The sequence below is a fragment of the Bubalus kerabau genome, chromosome 14 (genome assembly GCF_029407905.1).
Source record: "Bubalus kerabau isolate K-KA32 ecotype Philippines breed swamp buffalo chromosome 14, PCC_UOA_SB_1v2, whole genome shotgun sequence".
In the NCBI taxonomy this organism is placed as follows: Eukaryota; Metazoa; Chordata; class Mammalia; order Artiodactyla; family Bovidae; genus Bubalus; species Bubalus kerabau.
Window position 1 is genome coordinate 62,336,375 of NC_073637.1, and position 23,749 is coordinate 62,360,123.

Genomic DNA, 23,749 nt, shown 5'->3' on the forward strand with positions numbered 1-23,749 from the left:
TACTGTCAAATTCATTGCGATAGTAAGTCACCTCAAATCTTTTATGTAAAAGGGTAAAATATAAAATGAACAATAGTATAAATATAGCAAAATAAGAAAACATTGAGATTACAGTTGATGGTAGATACTTAAACTGACGTGTTAATGATAAGTTGGGAATGAGAAGTCATTATAAGATACTGAAAAATAATGGAAAAGTAGAAGACTCTGAAAGCCAGTTGGAAGATTGGGACAGACATATAGGAGACAGAGCAGGCCTTTTAAGAGGTGAAGAAGGCAGCCTCAGGTTGTGACTTTGAGATTTCTAGTTTTAGTTGCTGTGAGTTTTATTTCCTACACTTAAGAAGTCAGTGAGATTGCCTGTGATATTCTTAAAGTAAGTCTACTTTTTACTTGAATTAGGTGAAATGACTTGTTTTTCCCAAATATCTACGATATCTATGATAATAACAATTCAGAATTTAAAATAAAGAGAAGGATTTGAGAAACGCACAGTTATGATGATATTGAATTTGTGATGTCCAGTGGACCTTTGATTATGCAGAGTCTCTGGGTTAGAGATTTTTTAACTTGTCAACTGTAGATCGTAAGTGGAGATGTAGGCATGAATGAGATCTCCCATAGAGAGAGAGAAGAGCATAAAACTTTGGAATGAACCATGACATCAGTATATCAGGAGCTGGCTGAGTCAGAAGGATCCAGTCTGAGAACAGTCCCAGAAGAGTCTGAATTAGGAGAACTAAAAGAGTGATGTCAGCAAAGTCAAGGTAGTACGGGACCAAGAAGAAAAAGATCACTGTCAGGTGGCCTAAAGAGATCAAGTACCATGGAGAGTGAGGGGACGTTTGATTTGGTGGTGGCCTTTGCTTGCTAACACAGTTTTGATGGGGTTAAGGTAAGAATATGAAAATGTGATCTCAGTGGGTCAAAGAGACAATGCAAAGTGATGCAACAAAAAAATTTACCAATGCATCCTGATAAGTATCAGAAATATAGTAGAAATATATTATGATGATGAAAGAGGGGCATGATTTAGGGCTGAAATAGGCCTTAGAGATTATTCAAACAGCAACTGCTTATTTTAACACATGAGGAAACCAAGTCTTTAAAAGGTTTAGTCATTTATACCATGGCAAAGCCCATAGTGGCAGATAGAACGGAGGGCACCTTAGTCTTCTGATTCCAAACCTACTGGTATATATAGGCAAACTCTAAGCTCAAAAGGGAGGGGAATTTTCTTTTGATTTCTAATGTTTGTCGTATTCTTTGAGCATTTAAATGTGTTCTTCCTCATATATAGAAAGGGATAAATTGTGGTTGTGCTAGAGTATATTAATCTGCATGTCCAGTGTATTATATGTATAAAGATGTTGGTAAAAAGCCACTGGCTGAATCTAAAACAAAATGCCAGACTCAGTCATGTTGCAAAATTTAATCAAAATATATATTCATAGCCAATTAAGAGAGAAAATTTAATTTGTGATCAGGTAGAAATATTAAATAATGTTATAGAAGTATTAAGTGAATTAGAATGTTAAATACTTAATATTAAAATAACTGCTCTTATTTATGAATGTTGTGTCTATCCTTTGTCAGTTGTATGAAAATAAAATATTCACAACAGTATTTTTGAGCATCCATGCCAGATCATAATTTCTTTAGTTTTTGGTATAAGAGCACCACCTATGGGTTTCTCAGGTATTTGAGGGAAAACTTTTTAAGCGTAATCTAATAAAACAAAAATGTAATAAAATTCTTTCCTGTTTTGCTCTACAACTAGTCTCTCCAGCTCAGTTTATTTAAAGGTTAGGAGTTATTTGCTTTATCATAGGTTATTCCCACCTGGTTTTTGGATGTGTCCCAGAACTGTTAGATCAGCTGAAAAGTATTTGAGTACTTACATGCCATTACAGTGTTAGTTTAACATAAAATTGTATTATTCTCTTTAATGTAAATGAATCTTTTCATGAAAATGAACAGTTTACAATATCCTGGGGGAGACATGATAATAGTTTTTGCTAGTTTATTTGTATGTTTGTATCTTCATGAACTTAAGAATTTCTTCAATATACTGCTACAAAATGCTTTGGCAAGAGAGTGAAGAAAGGAAAAAGGGCTTATAAATGACTTAGAGCATCTTTTCATTAATTGCTGAGGTGATAACTCATTAGAACAAGGATGGAAACAAAATTCTGGCACTTCAGTATTCAGTCAGTTCAGTTCAGTTGCTCAGTCGTGTCCTACTCTTTGTGACCCCATGGACTGCAGCACGCCAGACTTTGCTGTCCATCACTAACTCCCAGAACTTGCTCACACTCAACGTCCATTGAATCGGTGATGCATTCCAGCCATATCTCATTCTCTGTCGTCCCCTTCTCCTACCGCCTTCAATCTTACCCAGCATCAGGGTCTTTTCCAAGGAGTCACTTCTTCACATCAAGTAGCCAAACTATTGGAGTTTCAGAATCAGTCTTTCCAATGAATATTTTGGACTGATTTCCTTTAGGATGGACTGGTTGGATCTCCTTGCAATCCAAGGGACTCTCAAGAGTCCTGTCCAACACCACAGTTAAAAAGCATCAATTCTTGGGTGCTCAGCTTTCTTTATAGTCCAACTCTCACAATCCATTCATGACTACTGGAAAAACCATAACTTTGACTAGACGGACCTTTGTTGGCAAAGTAATATCTCTGCTTTTTAATGTGCCGTCTAGGTTGGTCATAACTTTCCTTTCAAGGAGTAAGCATCTTTTAATTTCATGGCTGCAGTCATCATCTGTGGTGATTTGGGAGCCTCCAAAAATAAAGTCTGTCACTGTTTCCATTTTTTCCCCATCTGTTTGCCATGAAGTGATTGGACCAGATGCCATGATCTTAGTTTTCTGAATGTTGAGTTTAAAGCCTGCTTTTTCACTCTCTTCTTTCACTTTCATCAAGAGGCTCTTTAGTTCGTCTTCACTTTCTGTCATTAGGGTGATGTCATCTGCACGTCTGAGGTTATTGATATTTCTCCAGGCAAACTTGATTCCAGCTTGTGCTTCCTCCAGCCCAGCATTTCTCATGATGTGCTCTGCATATAAGTTAAATAAGTAGGGTGACAATACACAGCCTTGATGTACTCCTTTTCCTATTTGGAACCAGTCTGTTGTTCCATGTCCAGTTCTAACTGTTGCTTCTTGACCTGCACACAGATTTCTCAGGAGATAGGCAGGTGGTCTGGTATTGCCATCTCTTTCAGAATTTTCCACAGTTTATTGTGATCCACACAGTCAAAGGCTTTGGCATAGTCAATAAAGCAGAAGTAGATGTTTTTCTGGAACTCTCTTGCTTTTTTGATGATCCAGTGGATGTTGGCAATTTGATCTCTGGTTCCTCTGGCTTTTCTAAAACCAACTTGAACATCTGGAAGTTCACGGTTCCCATACTGTTGAAGCCTGGCTTGGAGAATTTTGAGCATTACTTTGCTCGCGTGTGAGATGAGTGCAGTTGTGCAATAGTTTGAGCATTCTTTGGCATTGCCTTCTTTGGATTGGAATGAAAACTGACCTTTTCCAGTCCTGTGGCCACTGCTGAGTTTTCCAAATTTGCTGGCATATTGAGTGCAGCACTTTCACAGCATCATCTTTGAGGATTTGAAATAGCTCAACTGGAATTCCATCACCTCCACTAGCTTTGTTCTCAGTGATGCTTCCTAAAGCCCACTTGACTTCACATTCAAGGATGTCTGGCTCTAGATGAGTGATCACACGATCATGATTATCTAGGTCATGAAGATCTTTTCTGTATAGTTCTGACTATTCTTACCACCTTTTAATATCTTCTGCTTCTGTTAGGTCCATACCATTTCTGTCGTTTATTGTGTCCATCTTTGCATAAAATGTTCCCTTCAGTTCAGTTCAGTTGCTCAGTCGTGTCCGACTCTTTGCAACCCCATGAATTGCAGCACACCAGGTCTCCCTGTCCATCACCAACTCTTGGAGTTCACTCAAACTCACATCCATCGAGTCGGTGATGCCATCCAGCCATCTCATGCTCTGTTGTCCCCTTCTCCTCCTGCCCCCAATCCCTCCCAGCATCAGAGTCTTTTCCAATGAGTCAACTCTTCGCATGAGGTGACCAAAGTACTGGAGTTTCAGCTTTAGCATCATTCCTTCCAAAGAAATCCCAGGGCTGATCTCCTTCAGAATGGACTGGTTGGATCTGCTTGCAGTCCAAGGGACTCTCAAGAGTCTTCTCTAGCACCACAGTTCAAAAGCATCAATTCTTTGGCACTCAGCTTTCTTCACAGTCCAACTCTCATATCCATACATGACTACTGGAAAAACCATAGCCTTGACTAGACGAACCTTTGTTGGCAAAGTAATGTCTCTGCTTGGTATCTTTAATTTTCTTGAAGAGATCAGTAGTCTTTTCCATTCTGTTGTTTTCCTCTGTTTCATTGCACTGATCACTGAGGAAGACTTTCTTATCTTTCCTCGCTCTTCTTTGGAACTCTGCATTCAAATGGGTATACCTTTCCTTTTTGCCTTTGCCTTTCACTTCTCTTCTTTTCTCAGCTGTTTGTAAGGCCTCCTCAGACAACCATTTTGCCTTTTTGCGTTTCTTTTTCTTGGGGATGATCTTGATCATTGCCTCTTATACAGTGTCACAAACCTCCATCCATAGTTCTTCAGGCACTCTATCAAATCTAATCCTTTAAATCTATTTCTCACTTCCAGTGTATAATCATAAGGGATTTGATTTAGGTCATACCTGAATGGTCTAGTGGTTTTCCCTGCTGCTGCTGCTAAGTCACTTCAGTCGTGTCCAACTGTGTGACCCCATAGGCGACAGCCCACCAGGCTCCTCCATCCCTGGGATTCTCCAGGCAAGAATACTGGAGTGGGTTGCCATTTCTTCCTCCAATGCATGAAAGTGAAAAGTGAAAGTGAAGTCACTCAGTCGTGTCCGACTCGGAGCGACCCCATGGACCTGCAGCCTACCAGGCTCCTCCGTCCATGGGATTTTCCAGGCAAGAGTACTGGAATGGGGTGGGTGCCATTCAGTTTAGTCTGAATTTGGGCAATAAAGAGTTCATGATCTGAGCCAGAATCAGCTCCCAGTTTTGTTTTTGCCGACTGTGTAGAGCTTCTCCATCTTTGGCTGCAAAGAATATAATCAGTCTGATTTTGGTATTGACTATCTTGTGATGTCCATGTTTAGAATCTTCTCTTGTTGTTGTTGGAAGGTGTTTGCTATGACCAGTGCGTTCTCTTGGCAAAACTCTGTTATAGCCTTTGCCCCGCTTCATTTTGTACTCCAAGGCCAAATTTGCCTGTTACTCCAGATATCTCTTGACTTCTTGATTTTGCATTCTAGTCCCCTGTAATGAAAAGGACATCTTTTTTGGGTGTTAGTTCTAGAAGGTCTTGTAGGTCTTCATAGAACCATTCAGCTTCTTCAGCATTACTAGTTGGGGAATAGACTTGGATTACTGTGATATTGAATGGTTTGCCTTGCTTTATTAATACTTCAGTTTTAATAAGCCCCAAATATAATCGCATTTGGATAAATACAGTCTATTTGTAAAATACCAAAGTATTTTTTTGGTAAGGGGAAAGCAAAAACAAGTGGAAACTTTGTGTGTGGGCAATAAGATGTATGCTAGATTATTATATATATTATTATATATATATTAATTAATATATATATCAATGTATTGTATACCTGTATTTTCATGCCATGAATCTCTGTGTTCGAGAAGTGATTAAAAACAAGATCCCTTTGGCAGTATACCCTAATTTCAAACTAGATGCATATTAGGCATGAACCTGCAGAGGTTTAAAACCTTGATTGCATGTTTTCTGCAGGGAATGGCTAATTCTATTGAAATAAGTATTGACTCTCTGAGCAATATAGTTTGCCATATGTTGACCATTATGGATAAAAACTTTGTAAAATTACTCCTTAGCAAGCATACTTAACCTAAATTGAACAGACCATAACCTCTATTACATAGACACACCAAAAAAATGGTCATTTTGGCAGCTACTTTCCCCACTTGTAATTTGCTCCTTTTTGTCTGGTCTTACTTTAAAAATTAGATAGTCTGGTCTGTCAGAGTTGTATCAAATAAGAGATTCCAAGATTTTAAATTTTATTGAAGGTTTAAACTTCATTGCATTTTTCTTTTTTTTAGCCTGTGACTCTTGAGGGAGACTAAATTCTGGGATTATTAGCTGAATTCTGGATTGTTAAAATGTGAACTGTGAGCATTGAAGATAATGAAGGGAGAATCAGTTCAGTTCAGTCGCTCAGTCGTGTCCAGTACTTTGTGACCCCATAGACTGCAGCACGTCAGGCTTCCCTTGTCCATCATCAACTCCTGGAGCTTGCTCAAACTCATGTCCTTCACGTCAGTGATGCCATCCAACCATCTCATCCCCTGTCGTCCCCTTCTCTCCTGCCTTCAATCTTTCCCAGCATCAGGGTCTTTTCCAGGGAGTCAGTTCTTCACATCATGTGGCCAAAGTATTGGAGTTTCAACTTCAGCATCAGTCCTTCCAATGAATATTTGGCTGATTTCCTTTAGGATAGACTGGTTGGATATCCTTGCAGTCCAAGGGACTCTCAAGAGTCTTCTCCAACACCATAGTTCAGAAGCATCAATTCTTCGGCCTTCAGCTTTCTTCACGGTCCAACTCTCACAATCCATACATGGCTACTGGAAAAACCATAGCTTTGACTAGACGGACCTTTGTTGTCAAAGTAATGTCTCTGCTTTTTAATATGCTATCTAGGTTGGTCAAAACTTTTCTTCCCAGGAGGAAGCATCTTTCAATTTCACGGCTGCAGTCACCATCTGCAGTGATTTTGGAGCCCCCCAAAATAAAATCTATCACTGTTTCCATTGTTTCCCCATCTATTTGTCATGAAGTGATGAGACTTTATGCCATGATCTTCGTTTTCCGAATGTTGAGTTTTAAGCCAACTTTTTCACTCTCCTCTTTCACTTTGATCAAGAGGCTCTCTAGTTCTTCGTTTTCTTCCGTAAGTGTGGTGTTATCTGCCTATCTGTGGTTATTGATATTTCTCCAGGCAATCTTGATTCCAGCTTGTTTTTCATCCAGCCCGGCATTTTGTATGATGTACTCTGTATATAAGTTAAATAAGCAGGGTGACAATATCATGCAGGCAAAGTGCTGGTAGTAGTTTGAATTTATTCTCCGTTTCTTCTAAGATATTTAGATACCTAACCACATAATGATAACTTTAATCACTGACTGTTTCAAGCCTTTATTTTTAAAATAATTTAGGAATCATTTATGACTTTGTAATAAAGTTTGGAAGTATTCCTGGAATGAATTAAAGAACTACTTTGAAGTAATGTTTTGCTGCTTCTTTTCTAATCATCTACCCACTTTAACAACTCAGCATCTTACTGTTGTGTTTATATGTGCTTTCCTTTAATTATTTTGTTCAGAAGACTATATTTATATGATTTTTTTAAGTATCCAAAAAGTAGTTCAGTAAAGCTGATTTTTAGGTAGTTATAATAAATAAATTTAAAAGGTGAATCTTGGGAAAAAGATAGATGGATGGATGTACCAGTTGATCTCCATGGCTAAAGCTAGCAGTCTTGACTCTTAAATTGTGTGCAGAGATCCAAATTGAAAAGTTCCACACCTCCACAAGACTTTATACTTAATTAGGATAAGATAATTTGACTAAAAGGAAAGAAAACAATCTAATTAGAATAATGAAAGTTTTTAAGGTTGGCCATACCGTATTTATTGTATATGATTTGACATCTGATATGTTTCTTTTTAATAAATGCTGATTTACTTAATGCTTTATTTAAAATACAACAGTTTTCTAAGATTGCTTTGATTATCTTCCAGCCTGTGGAGAAACTCCAGAACAGATTCGAGCACCGAGTGGGATAATCACGAGCCCAGGCTGGCCTTCCGAATATCCTGCCAGAATCAACTGTAGCTGGTTCATAAGGGCAAACCCAGGGGAAATCATTACTATAAGGTAATTTTGATACCTCCTTGTATTATTGTTTGATGTTTTATTACAGAATATAAATTCACTTTCCAAGTATCATCATTCAACATGCAGTAGTATAAAAAGATGATTTTTAGAAAATAAATTGTATTTATCATTACCGTCTTGAGGGGAAGAATAACGGCCCGTTCTTCCCCTTCTATTAGGGCATGTGTTTAGAATATTTTCTAATGGTGATAATGAATTTGTGCTGAGCCATCCATATTCTTCTAGGCAATTTTTTAACAAAAGCTACATATCTGCAGAATAGTTAATTAGAATAAAGAATGTAATCTTTGGCAATGAGACAAATAAACAGACTTACTAATTCACTTGGATATCTAGCCCATAATCTTGGTCTTGAAAGTAGAGTCCTCTACCTTAATGAATTAAAACATGGTTGTAGACTATGCCTCTGTATATGTTATGTGTGTATAAAACTTGACGTAAGCTAATGATGGATAAATACTGTGTCTAGAAAAAGCTCATTTTTCATAGCAGTGAGACAATAGATCATTTGTTAAGAATACAAAATGAAATATAATCCTAGGGAAAATAACCGTAAATTTAAAATCCTAAGAATAAATAACATATAAATAAGGAAGATTAAGAGTATTTTAAAGACATTTAAAATTGTAGAGAAAAACTGTGGGAATAAGATACTAAGGAGGAAATACCCAGTAGAAGCAGTTATTGCTTGCTTAAGGAAATTATATTGGGGTTATTAGAGGAAAAAATTTGCCTGAAAGGGAGAAAAAAAGTGTACCTAAACAGACAACTATAACACAATTAAGAATGCCATTTCTATCACAGAAGTACTACAAAGGCATCTTGGACAGTCTTTCATTATTTACATTTTTATGGATGAGAATCATGGAACGTTAGATTTAAAAGAGACCTCATAGATCATAGACACATATCCCTTCATTTTTACATTTTCAAAAAAGTGGGATTCTAAATTAAGCCTATGTTTGATCGTTTCTGTCTTCCTTTTTTATATTTATTAACTAATGAGGACCAGTCACTTGAGGAACACAGTTGTTGTCTGTCCCCTTTTTTCTGTGGAAGCCATAAAACAGCAACATATGGTATGTTTTCCTTTGGTTCCTCTCTGCCCTGAGCCATATCTTCTGGAACACTGAAGCTGAGCATCGGTGGAAGCAGTAACACTCCTCTGTGAGAAGTACGATTCCCTTGCCTGATGCATGGGTGGAATGTGCCATGAAAGTTACCCTTCTGCAACTGTACCAACACTGGAATCGGAACAATATGTCTGTTTTCTGCTACTTACAGTATGACTTAAGTACAAATGTGTTTCCAAAGTAACATTTTACCATAGGGGTTCCAAATATTTTTTAAACATGAAACTAGCATTTTTAGAGATTTTTCTTCTTTTAACCTAAAATTTCAACTGCAGATTAAATATGCAGCCTACCAGCTCAGTTATGTAAAACTTGGCAATTCTTGCCAGCACAGAGGAGATGACATGGAGTACTGCCGTCTGGTTCTGATCATGTGTTGGATCCTTGAGATGTCACAAAGCTACACTAAAAATCAAGCACAATATTGAAATGCAGAGTATTAGAGGTGAGCCCAACACACCTAAAGGAAGATTTCCTAAATTCTGAACTGAGTTCACAAATTTGCATTTACACAGCCAGTCTCATAAAATAAGAAAGTAATTTTAGTAATTGTCCTAGTTCTTACTGAAACCATTATCATGGTAATAACAAACTTTTAAAAGATAACATATTGACATAATATGCAAAGAAAGTCAAGTTTCACTTGTGAATATTGGTGTAATATCTTAAAAAACAGTTCAAAAGAAATTTATACCATGATCAAATGAAGTTCATTTAAACACACAATTTAGTCAATATTAGGAAACATTAAATTCATTTACCATATTAAGTCAGAGAAAAGGTGTATGATTATCTAGACACAGGTTTTAAAACTTTTTGGTAAAATGAAAATCAACATGCATACCTGAGTTTAAATAACTAAAATATAGATAAAAGAAACTAAAATTACATGCTATAAACAAATAATACTTAGAGCTCTCCTTGTAAAACTGGTTAAACTATTTAACCAGTTTATAAGCATTTTTATCCTTTCCCCGGAAGTTTGCTAGAATTCACAAAGGCCACCTTATCCTCTGTCTACCTTATCTACAGAGGATTGGATTCTGGTTCCCTGCTTGAAGCCAAGGACTAGGGTCAGGATATTTTGCTTAAGAAAGGAGGCTGAAGAAGACTTCTACTAACCACTGCTTGAACTCTCATGGAGCTGAGAGCTTAGAAAGATAGGATGACATACCATAATAAATGGGAATTTTACTAAGTCCCTTACTGATTCTGTGACACGATTGTAATACTGCTCTGAACTGCCACGTTAGGGCTGGTTTTAGAAAGGAGACCTAAACAGGAAGTTACAGAGCAGATGCTGTGGGGGAATATAGGGGAAAAAAAATTAAAAACAGCACCAAAAATCATCCTCAGAAGTTTGCAACCCCAAAATTTCTAGAATGTATGAAAAAATTTAATATTAATCAAAACAGCCAACAAAATCAAACTGTTAGTCACTCAATTGTGTCCGACTCTTTGTGACCCTATGGACTATAGCCCACCAGGCTCCTCTGTCCATGGAATTCTCCAGGCAAGAATACTGGAGTGGGTAGCCATTCCCTTCTCACAGGGATTGAACCTGCATCTCCCGCATTGCCGGCAGATTCTTTGCCATCTCAGCCACCAGGGAAGCAACTTGGAACACAGATTTACTATAGACGTTTTACACTTTAATATACTGGAGTTTTTTTTCCTTAACCTTCTTTATGCTATGAGCACTTTGGTAGTTTGGTGAAACCTATAAATCCATTCCCAGAATATTTTTAAATGTATAGAATAAAACACATAGCATTACAAAAGAAACCAGTTATTCCTGAAACACAGCTATCAGATATTTTTGCAAATACATATATGTTTATTAACAATTAGTGAGCAAGCCATGCTTTTAACAGTTACTATAATTTCAAAGTGGTTTTGAGTGTAAGTAGTTACTCTAGATATCTACTAAAACTGAAATGTAATATGAAATTTTCTATGATTTCTACTGGTGACAGTGTGAGAAGCATTATAAAAACTATTCGTAGTATGTTTATTTTCATAAGTGAAGCAATGTTAATGAAATGTTAAATTTCAGTTACAAATGGGTGAAAATAAAATTGTCGATTTTTCTACAGAATTTGAGAATTTGAAAGGGGATTAGAAACACTGAATACTTGTAGTTGGACTTAATTAGACCAAAGCGTCCCTGGTGGCTCAGTGGTAAAGAATCCACCTACCAATGCAGGAGACGTGGGTTTCATCCCTGGATCAGAAAGATCCTCTGGAGAAGGGACTAGCAACCTGTTCCAGTATTCTTGCCTGGGAAATCCCATGGACAGAGAAGCCTGGCAGACTATAGTCCATGGAGTTGTAAAAGAATGGGACATGACATAGCAGCTAAACAACAACAACAAAGACCAAAGCAGAGGGAAAGAAACTTTTTTTAAAAACCTATTAATATAGGAGAATATAGGAAAAGGAAAATGAGAAAACCCTATCCCCACCCCAAATAGAATTAAAAAAAACAAATCTCGCTTAACATTTAGAAGATAGACTATCCAGTCAGGTTTATTGGTCGGTTAACTGGTATGATCCTTCTCTAATGGGCTTTAGGAACATACCTAAAAGAGTACCAATACAGAAAATCTAAGTAATGAAGACAGGAAAAGATAAGCTACGAAATACTGATCAGAAGAGAGCTAGTGTAGGAGGGTTAATCAGTTGTAATTGACTTCAAAACAAAATATTAATAACAAGTGGAAGATAGAACCATGGTTAGATGTTCTGTACCTAATAATGCAGCCTGAAACCAAGCAAAAGCAAACTATAGGGAATTACCAAGCAAATCTGACCAAGTTTTCCTAGTCCACAATTACAGTGGAAGTTTGTAAACATATTTATCTGAATTTAAACAGGAAAACTGTAAGTAAAAATAGAGAAAATTTGATACTGATCCAGTAGACACATATATCATGTATGTGTGTGATTTTTATATCTATCTCAGTGGATAGAGAATGCACATTCCTTTTAATGACATGTGCAACATTTATTTAAAAATTGATTATACATTAAATAACAAAGGAATTCTCAATGTATTTCCAGACTACATCATTCAGATTGTGTTCTCTGACCATAACACAATTATATTGGAAAACAACAATTAAAAAGCCCATATGTTCAGAAACATATTCCTAAATAACAACTGCACCAAAGATGGAAGGCACAGTGGAACTCAAAATATTTTTAAATAGCCGTAATGAAAATATTAGATATTAAAACTGTTGAACTACAATGAAACAGCAGTTAGTGAAAAATTTACAACTTTAATGCATTGAATTAAAAATAAATGCATGGAGAGTAAAGTGGAAAATATATTAGCTCAGCATTTTCTCAAGAGTTCAGAATAAAAACTACAGGGTAATCTTTATTGACCAGAAAATAATTAAACAGAAAAAAATGAATTAAAATTAAACAGAAAAAAAATCTGTATTTATCAGAAGATAATTAAACAGAAAAAACAAAAACTGGTTTTCTGAAAAACTCAGTAAAATAAACAAAGACAGATCTCAAGGCAAGACTGAAGGAAAAAAAAGATACAAAAACAACAAAAATGCCTATAGTTATAAATACAATAATAGAGATTTTAAGTCACAAAGGAATATCGTGAATGGTTTATATTGATACTTTTATAAATTAGATGAAGTGAATCATTTTCTGAAAGTGTGTTACCAAATTGATTCAAGAAGAATTAGAAAACTAACTAATGTAATAGTCATTAAAGAAATTAAATCAACAGTCAAAATAAGATTCCACACCCAGATAATTTTACAATACCAAATAAACAGAGAAAGAAATTTTCTTAACTTGCTAAAAGGTATCTGTTCAAAAATTTTAAAAATCAAACTTTTAATGTTGAAGTTAATTTAACACAAAGGACCAAAACAAGGTTACATACTTTCACTGCTTGTACTTGAACCCTCAATCAATACAACACTCCAACAAATAGAGATTAGTGATATAAAAAAAATGAAAAGGAAGACGTAAAACTCTTATTTGCCAGTATTACACTTACCTACAAAGAAAACCCAAACAAATTTAAAGACCATAGATAGGAAAATTTAAACAGTTGTTTGAAAGTACTATGTGAAGCTTTGCGGTGAAAAATTTTACTTTCAAGGGCAAATGACTTCTAAGAAAATTTAAATTATCAAAATTGACTAATTCAAAGTTTAGGAAAAGCTGATTAAACCAAAAAGCATGAAGAAATTGAAAATCTCTACCCTAAGTCGTCTGTACTGTGAAGAAGCACAAGGCACAGATTTGTAAACAATCTGTTATATAAACTATTACAAAGCATAAAAAAAGAAAAACTGAAAACTGTTTCTCCTTATAAATGTATTTTAAGCACCCTAAATGAATACTGGAAAACCAAATCCTCATAGTGTATACGTGAAGAGACAACTACTGATTATTTCTTTTGTTCTAGGTCAGGTCCCTGATTTCATGAATCTTAAACATTTTAGTTGATTAAAAGTTGGGAGTTCCCTGGTGGCTTAGTGGTTAGAATTCCAGGCTTTCCCTGCCATGACCCAGGTTCAATCCCTGGTCAAGGAACTGAGATTCCACAAGCCACCATAAACATTAGGGGTATATATATCTTTTCTAATTAATGTTTTGTTTTCTTCCATAAATATCTAGGAGTGAAATTGCTAGATTGTATGGTAGGTCTATTTTTAGTTTTTTGAGGAACCTCCATAATGTTTTCCATGTGGTTCCACCAACAGTGCACAAAGGTGGTTCCCTTTTTTCCACATCTTGAACAACACGGCTTTGACAATAACCACTTTGACAGATGTGAGGTGGTATTTCATTGTGGTTTTGTGTTGCATTTCCCTGATGATTAGAAATGTTGAGCATCTTTTCATAATGCCTGTTGGCCATCTGTATGTCTCCTTTGGAAAAATGTCTGTTCAAATCCTCTGCCCATACTTTAATTGGGTTGTTTTTTTGATATTGAGTTGTATGAGTTCTTTGTGTAGTTTGGATAATTAACCCCTTATTGGACATGTCATTTGCAAATATCTTCTCCCATTCAGCACAGCCACTGTGGAAAACAGCACGTAAGTTCTTCAAAAAATGAAAAACAGAACTACCACACAACCCTGCAGTTCCACTCTTCTTACCCAAAGAAAATGAAAAAAATAATTTGAAAAGATAAATGCATCCCAGTGTTCATAGCAACATTATTTATAGTAGCCAAGACATGAAATACAGATAAATAGATAAAAATGATGTGGGGGTGTGTGTATGGTGGTGGAATATTTCTCAGCCATAAAAAAGAATGAAATTTTGCTATTTCCAACAGTGTGGATAGACCTACAGGATATTATGCTTAGTGAAATAAGTCAGACAGAGAAAGACACATACTGTATATTTTTAGTTTATGTGGAATCTGAAAAATAAAACACATTAGTGAATATAACAAAACAGAAACATTCTCACAAATACAGAGAACAAACTAGTGGTTACCAGTGGAGAGGGATAAGATAAGTGGAGGACTATTGAGGTACAAACTACTATATATAAAATTAAAAAGTTACAAGGATGTAATGTACAGCACAGAAGAATATAGCCAATATGTAATAATAATTTTATATGGAGTATAGGGCTAGTCAAGGCTATGGTTTTTCCTGTGGTCATATATGGATGTGAGAGTTGGACTGTGAAGAAGTCTGAGCGCCAAAGAATAGATGCTTTTGAACTGTGGTGTTGGAGAAGACTCTTGTGAGTCCCTCGGACTGCAAGGAGATCCAACCAGTCCATTCTGAAGGAGATCAGCCCTGGGATTTCTTTAGAAGGAATGATGCTAAAGCTGAAACTCCAATACTTTGGCCACCTCATGTGAAGAGTTGACTCATTGGAAAAGACTCTGATGCTGGGAGGGATTGGGGGCAAGAGAAGAAGGGGAGGACAGAGGATGAGATGTCTGGATGGCATCACTGACTCGATGGACGTGAGTCTCAGTGAACTCCGGGAGTTGGTGATGGACAGGGAGGCCTGGTGTGCTGCGATTCATGGGGTCGCAAAGAGTCGGACACAACTGAGCGACTGATCTGATCTGATCTGATCTGATCTGATAAGCTATAAAAATATCAAGTTACTGTGTTGTATCCCTGAAACTAATATAATGTTGTAAGTCAACCATACTTCAAAAAAAACCTGTCTAAGTAACAGATACCATTAAGAAAGTGAAAGCAATCCATGGATAGAGAAAATATTAGCAATATACATATCTAATAAAGTACTTGGATCCAGAATGTACAAAGAATTTTTATAGCTCAAATTTTTTTAAAAGGACAAGAGACTTGAACAGACACTTCAAAGAAGATATAAGAATGTCCAATAAGCACATGAAAAGATGTTCAACATCATTGGTCTTTCAGGAAATGCACATAAAACAACCATGAGAGATGCCATTTCATGCCCAGTAATGGCTGAAATTCAAAATACTTTTAGCACCAACTAAATTTAGCATCAAATTCAGCACCACAGGTAGCACCGACTACTGGGGAGAATGTGGGTGTGAGTGGTTGTACATATATATCTTGTGTAACCTACATGCCTCAAAAAGATACATTTAAAAGTGAAAGTGATAGTTGATCAGTTATGTCCAATTCTTCATGACGCCATGGACTGTAGCCCACCAGGCTCCTCCATCCATGGAATTCTCCAGGTAAGAATACTAGAGTGAGTAGCCATTACCTTCTCTAGGGAATCTTCCCAACCCAAGGATCGAAACTGAGTCTCCTGCATTGCAGGCAGATTGTTTACCGTCCAAGCCACCAGGGAAGCCCCACATGTTTATAAAGAGTTCTTGAATAAGAATACATTTCACTGTACAAAGGGTATAACAGTGTGATTCACAGGAAAAGAAATAGAAATATCTAATAAACATAGGAAAAGTGTTTCAATCTCAGTAAATAAGGAAATGGAGACTAGAACAATGCTAAATTTATTTTATGCACCTAATTGGAAACAAATCTTTGGAAATAAAATGTTTCCTTTTGCCAGAGTTGTAGGGTATAAGGTATTTTTTCACACACATTCAGTGGAATTGTGAGTTGGTATAAACATTTTCTCAATGCCACCATCAACTTTAAAGTGGAATTGTATGCTTGGCTCTAACAATTCTACTTCTAGAAAAAGCTATCCTACAGAAATACTTGCTTATGTGTGTATGGAGAGAACATGTATGAGAATTCCTTAAAACATTGTTCATAATAGTGAAAAACTGGAAGCAGTCAAAGTGTCAGCCTTTGTTCTAGTTACACAGAATATTTAAAGAGGAAATAGCCTGGTGTAATAATCCTCGGATAATTAACTTTATCATCACTTGGCTTAAGGCAGAGGCAAGGAATCTCACTTTTTGGCTAATTTTTTATGTGCTTCTTATTTGTTCTGTCCTTTGCGTACATGCTCGGTTCCTCAGCCATGTCTGACTTTTTGTGACCACGTGGACTACAGCCCATCAGGCTCCTCTGTCCGTTCTTCCCAGCCAAGAATAGTGGAGTGGGTTGCCATTTCCTCCTCCAGGGGATCTTCTCAACCCAGGAATCAAACCCACGTCTCTAGCATCTCCAGCATTGGCAGGTGGATTCTTTACCACAGAGCCACTTGGGAAGCCCCTTTCTGTCCTTTATTTGTGCCCGTGTTTTACAAACTATAAGATAACATTTGGCTATAAATCATTTATGTAGAAAAGTATTCCCAAACTCAGGGACTTGTCACTGAAGTTTTTTCTTTGTTCATTTTTAACTTCTTTACTTGGCTCAGGTTGGTGCTATTTGCTCTCCTGAAAATGTGACCTATAAACTTTTCATTATGCAAGCAGATTAACCAGTCTTAAGGGAAGGCTGACTTCCTCTGTGTCCTTCAGTTCATTGAATTATGGAGTGGTGTTCCTGGTCCAAACAGAGAACAATTTAGAGTATTAGAAATTAGAAGTGGTCCTTCTTAAAGACATACAGGGAGAAGAAAAAGGTGCCGTGCCAACTATCTCCTGTTTTTTTAGCATTATTTTGGAACTTTGTGTTACTTATGAAGAAGTATTATTCTGGAATCTGGGAAAGAGATATAAATATTAGGAACACAGAAGTATTATTGTTATTATTTTTTGATGATACAGTTGTGTACTAAGAAGAGCCAGGAGAATCAGTGGATATTTAGAGGCTTATAATAAAGTTCTCGGTTATTTTGATTTTTTTTTTAATGAAATTTTTTTCCAAAATTTCCTTTCAACAGCCTTTTCTGACTTTTTATTTGTAGTTTTCAGGATTTTGATATTCAAGGCTCCAGAAGATGCAGTTTGGACTGGTTGACAATAGAAACATACAAGAATATTGAAAGCTACAGAGCCTGTGGTTCCACAATCCCACCGCCGTACATTTCTTCCCAAGACCACGTCTGGATCAGGTTCCATTCCGATGACAGTATCTCTAGGAAGGGTTTCAGGCTGGCATACTTTTCAGGTGTGTTTTTATATAAGAAGAAAGGTTTGGAACAGAATTCTATCAAATTAACTCCTCAATCACTTCAGGACTTGCCTTCGCCTTCTAAACAACGTCCATTTTATTGTGACTAAATACCAAGACAGCTGAGATTGCAGAATTCGAGGCAAATTCTAGGTGCCCTAGAGTTAGGTCTCCAAAAGGCATTTTGTATAATCCTAATAGAATGGTTAATTTTATACACTAAAGTCAGTCGTTTTAAATATTTTGAATATATTTATTTTAAAAGGAACTTTTTTCCCCTCAAGTGTTCACCCGTATCCTGCATGTTATTTCAGAATGTATTTTTGTGTGTTACCATTATCTTTACACCTTCAAAGAAAAGACACAATCAATTTTACTTTCATAGTTTGTAGTATCAGAAGTCTTCTTTTGCTAGTTCTTAAACTTTATCTGAATAGTGTGACCAGATCATAAAAATACGAAGAACTCAGAGCATTAGAGTCCCGTAGATTTTTGCTGTAAATAACTTTATATTTTTCTGAAATTAACATGGTCACCTTTAGCAACATATGCTACTTTTTCTCTTTTTTATTAAAAGCACATCTTTGTAATAATTACTTTGTTCTGAAGCATTTTCTGTCACCTATTTGCCAGTAAATAAGTTGTTGATGGAGAGGAAAGCCTTGGGCTGACATCATCAGTGTGGACTGTAGGATGCTAATGTTTAGTTTTCTTTCCCTATCTCATTCTTGATATATATTTAGGATAGTCTACTAAACAATTAGAATTCTATGAACATTTCAGTTCTTTTCTCTCTCCTTTCCCATACTCTTGAGTCTAGATTAATGGACTTGCAAGATATTGCGTATATGTACATAAATATATATAAGTAAATAGAAAAGAATATTAAAATGGATTTGAAAAGGTGATTATTATGGAGGAGTTTTTCTTAATTTCAAAATGTTTATTCAGTAGGGTATTTAAAATTCTTAGGCAATATATACTACTGGCGCATATATCTTACATCACTTTACTAAATGTTCTGTAGCAAAGCAGCTTCTGCAAAAACAGAATCAGTCCTTTATCTTTAGGTCAGCTGTAGAGATCTTCATGGAACAAATCATAAGTATTATTTAATTAAAATTTTGAGTAATCAGTAAGCCAGTATTAATTAAATTTTTTGCTTAAGCCCAGCTATCACCTGAGCTAATTAACATTTACGATAAAAATACCACTTGCTGTTACATATCCTTTAAAGAATATGTTTTTTTTCCCTCCTTACCTCTCCATCTCCCTCCTCTCACTGACCTCCCAGGGAAATCTGAAGAACCAAACTGTGCTTGTGACCAGTTTCGCTGTGGAAATGGAAAGTGTATACCAGCAGCCTGGAAATGCAACAACATGGATGAATGTGGAGACAGTTCTGATGAAGAGATCTGTGCCAGAGAAGCGAATCCTCCAACATCTGCCTCCTTCCAGCCCTGTGCTTACAACCAGTTCCAGTGTCTGTCTCGGTTTACCAAAGTCTACACCTGCCTTCCCGAGTCTTTAAAATGCGATGGCAACATTGACTGCCTTGACCTCGGAGATGAGATCGACTGTGATGTGCCCACTTGTGGGCAGTGGTTAAAATATTTTTATGGTACTTTTAATTCTCCCAATTATCCAGACTTTTATCCTCCCGGAAGCAATTGCACCTGGTTAATAGACACTGGTGATCACCGCAAAGTCATCTTACGCTTCACAGACTTTAAACTTGATGGTACTGGTTATGGTGATTATGTCAAAATATACGATGGATTAGAGGAGAATCCGCACAAGCTTCTGCGTGTGTTGACCGCTTTTGATTCTCACGCGCCTCTCACTGTAGTGTCTTCTTCTGGACAGATAAGGGTCCATTTCTGCGCCGATAAAGTCAACGCGGCCAGGGGCTTTAATGCTACTTACCAGGTAGATGGCTTCTGTCTGCCGTGGGAGATCCCCTGCGGAGGGAACTGGGGCTGCTACACCGAGCAGCAGCGCTGTGATGGCTACTGGCATTGCCCAAACGGGCGGGACGAGATCAACTGTACCGTGTGCCAGAAGGAGGAGTTCCCGTGTTCCCGGAATGGCGTCTGCTACCCTCGCTCCGATCGCTGCAACTACCAGAACCACTGCCCAAATGGCTCCGATGAAAAAAACTGCTTCTTTTGCCAGCCAGGAAATTTTCATTGTAAAAACAACCGGTGTGTGTTTGAAAGCTGGGTGTGTGACTCTCAGGACGACTGCGGCGACGGCAGCGACGAGGAGAACTGCCCGGTGATCGTGCCAACCCGGGTCATCACCGCCGCCGTCATCGGGAGCCTCATCTGCGGCCTGCTGCTGGTCATTGCCTTGGGGTGCACCTGTAAGCTTTATTCTCTGAGAATGTTTGAACGAAGGTCAGTATCAAGACAGAGCTATGGTGTTGCGTGCTCTGTACAGTAAAAACATGGCCCAGATATTTACAACACATTTTTTAAGGAGATGAGCAATATATTTTTGTTACACTATTGGAGACAGAGCTACCTATTGTCTGTGATTTATAAAATTACTATGAAAAGCATATGACTCAAAAGGTTAATAAGCACATTAAAAAAACAAACACTTAAGAGTTAATGAGGTGAGAAAAGGCAGACTGTAGTGTTTTCAGATTAACGTGTTTTATAGGAATTTTGCAAGCTGTAATTCTTGGTCGTGGTGCTTTAACCTGAGTTTTTATAAATATTAATTCAACAATTCCAGACATTTGAGAGCCTTCTATGTTCAAAGCAGTATATGGGTGAATAGAGCAATGAGTAGGAGTAATCTCACAGGCAGTTTACAGTTAGAAGGAAGGAACTGGTGGGTAGAATTAAATGACAAAACATATAAATGCTGTAAGAGCTATAAAATAAAGTGGTATAAAAGTCAGAGGACCTCAGTTAAGTAAGAAGTGGTTCAGCGTGAAAGGGTGGCCCTCAGGGAGAGCCGTCTTCCACGTGGCAGAGGAGAGACCTGGAGAAGTTGATGGCAGAGAGGTCTTCTAGAAAGCTCCTGTGGAGACCATGACCATCAGCCCCAGAAGAGTTGCAAGTAATACATACAACAAAGAAGTCACATACCAGACAGCCAAGAACAGATGCACAGTATCAAAACAACCATATGCTTCTTACTTGGCATAAGTGGCCAGAAATGTTTTACTACATTGCAACATAAAACCAAGTAAGCAACATAAAGAGTGGTAAAGAACCCACCTGCAGTGCAGGACATGTCAGAGACCTGGGTTTGATCCCTGGGTAGGGAAGATCCCCTGGAGGAGGGCATGGCAGCCCACTCCAGTATTCTTGCCTGGAGAAGCCCCATGGACTGAGGAGTGTGGAGGATTACAGTCCATAGAGTCGCAAAGAGTCGGACACGACTGAAAGGACTTAGCGCGCGCGCGCACACACACACACACACACACACACACACACACACACACACACAAGAGCACAGTGAAGACCGGAGGTCTTGAGTTTAAGAACAGGTTATTCCAGAATGGGTTTTGGCAACTCATTTCACTGTTTTCCTTACCTGAAAAGTAAATGTGTTGGACTTGACGAATAAAGTATCTTCTAAGAATATTCAAATACTTTCACCTCAAGCCCCTCTGATCTCAGAAGGGTAAAGATCTAGTAGTTTTATCTTTTACAGGGATATTTAATTTATTAAAACTTAGTGATCCAGACCCCTAGTGTAAAAACCACATGAGGCTGGACTGTCCGCTTCATCTCTGTGTTCTCAGTGTAGGGTAGTATAGATACTCACCAAATGTTGACTGATTCTGCTTTACAAATGAACAAATATATTAAAATTCAGATTGTTTTAATTGTTGATAATTAAAGAATTACTGTTTTGGCGTGCCCTTTTTTTTTTTTTAAACTCCTTTCATCCGTCTATTTCTCTCAAAGATCATTTGAAACACAGTTGTCCAGAGTGGAAGCAGAATTGTTAAGAAGAGAAGCTCCTCCCTCTTATGGACAATTGATTGCTCAGGGTTTAATTCCACCAGTTGAAGATTTTCCTGTTTGTTCACCTAATCAGGTATGTTACACTTTGTGATTTCTGTTTCAGTACCTCTTAAAATGAAGTCTATACTTACATGTAATGGTGAAGGACCCTCGATTGTGTCAGAATTTTTGCAGTTGAGTCAAGAATTAAATAAATGGAAGATTTGAAATTATACGGTTGACTCCTGAACAGTGTGAGGGTTAGGGGCGTCAGTGCTCCATGCAGGTGAAAATTCACATGTAACTTTATAGTTGAGCTTCCCAGGTGGCCCAATGGTAAAGAATCCACCTGCCAATGCAGGAGATGCAGTTTGATCCCTGGGTTGGGAAGATCCCCTGGAGAAGGAAATGGCAACCCACTCCAGTATTCTTGCCTGAGAAATCCCATGGACAGAGGAGCCTGGTGGGCTACAATCCATGGGGTCACAAAAGAACTGGACATAACTGAGCAACTAAACAACTCTATAGTCAGCCTTCTGTCTAGAGTTCAGTGTCCACAAATTCAACCAACCATAGATGGTGTGGTGCTGTAGTATTTGCCATTGACAAAAAATCCGTAAATAAGTGCAGCTGGGTAAGCCCATGTTTTTCATGGGTTTACTCTAGTTGTTTCCTTATATTTTAACAAATTCAAAAGTAAAGTTTTCATTCTTTACTTCTTATTTGGTTACGTGATTCTTAAGCATTTTAATGTTTGCTGCTGCTGCTAAGTCACTTCAGTTGTGTCCGACTCTGTGCGACCCCATAGACGGCAGCCCACTAGGCTCCCCTGTCCCTGGGATTCTCCAGGCAAGAACACTGGAGTGGGTTGCCATTTCTTTCTCCAATGCATGAAAGTGAAAAGTGAAAGTGAAGTCGCTCAGTCGTGCCTGACCCTCAGCGACCCCATGGACTGCAGCCTTCCAGGCTCCTCTGTCAGTGGGATTTTCCAGGCAAGAGTACTGGAGTGGGGTGCCATTGCCTTCTCCGATTTTAATGTTTAGGATGTGCTTAGTCACTCAGTCTTGTCTGACTCTTTGCGACCCCATAGTCTGTAACCCACCAGGCTTCTCTGTCCATGGGGTTCTCCATGCAAGAATATTGGAGAGGGTTGCCATACCCTTCTCCAGGAGATCTTCCCCACCCAGGAATCGAACCCATGTCTCTCATATTTCCTGTATTGCCAAGTGGGTTCTTTACCACTAGCGCCACCTGGGAAGCCCTAATGTTTAGAATAATTTAGTACACTGAAATTCAAAAGTAAAGTCTGACAACTTATTTTTTACTTGAACTATTTCAAAGATTTAAGAATAAATACTAAAGTTGATATGCTTAGAAATACGTTAGTAACATGCAAGATTAAAATAAGTCATTGAAATGAAGTTAATATCTCTACCTGCCTTGAGAGAAAACCTCTTCACAGCTGAATTTTACAGTGCTTAAAAATCCATATCATTTTCTTTAAATAGTGACTCATTCTTTTTTAAATTTTTTTAGTTTATTTGGAGTATACCCAGTTAACAATGTTATGAAAGTTTCAGGTGGACGGCAGAGGGATTCAACCATATATATTTATGTATCCATTCTCCCCCAAACTCCCCTCCCATATAGTCATTCTTTATTAATGTTGCTGAATTCTTTAAATTTTTGTTAGCAATTTTTTATTGAAGTGTAGTTTATTTACAGTGTTGTCTTAGTTTCCAGTATACAGCAAAGTGATTCAGTTATATACATAGTTATGTACATTCTTTTTCATATTTTTTTCCGTAATAGGTTATTACAAGATGTTGAATGTAGTTCCTGGCAATTGCTTTTTAAATTTCTTTTTCAATTCTTAAAGTTGTGCCAGGGTTCATAAGGCCATAAAGGTTTATACATTTAAAATGTAAATTCATCATGAAATAATTCTAAAAATTGTTCCCAGTATCAGAATTAAGAAAAATTGTTAGACATTGTTTTCCCAGTGATTGAAAGTGAAAGTCGCTCAGTCGTGTCTGACTCTTCGCAGCTCCATGGATAATCCATGGAATTCTCCAGGCCAGAATACTTGAGTGGGTAGCTGTTTCCTTCTCCAGGGGAT

At 37.4% G+C, this 23,749-nt stretch overlaps 1 protein-coding gene across 2 annotated transcripts in view; it reads left to right on the plus strand.

Annotated features, from left to right (window-relative positions):
- Positions 1–23,749, plus strand: part of LRP12 (LDL receptor related protein 12) — a 93,633-nt gene that overhangs the window by 62,435 nt on the left and 7,449 nt on the right. For both annotated transcript variants that reach the window (XM_055546470.1, XM_055546471.1), the window contains 4 exons: positions 7,881–8,016; positions 17,457–17,659; positions 18,957–20,061; positions 21,592–21,724. In XM_055546470.1, coding sequence (XP_055402445.1) covers positions 7,881–8,016; positions 17,457–17,659; positions 18,957–20,061; positions 21,592–21,724 — 1,577 coding nt within the window. The remainder of the gene's footprint in view (positions 1–7,880; positions 8,017–17,456; positions 17,660–18,956; positions 20,062–21,591; positions 21,725–23,749) is intronic.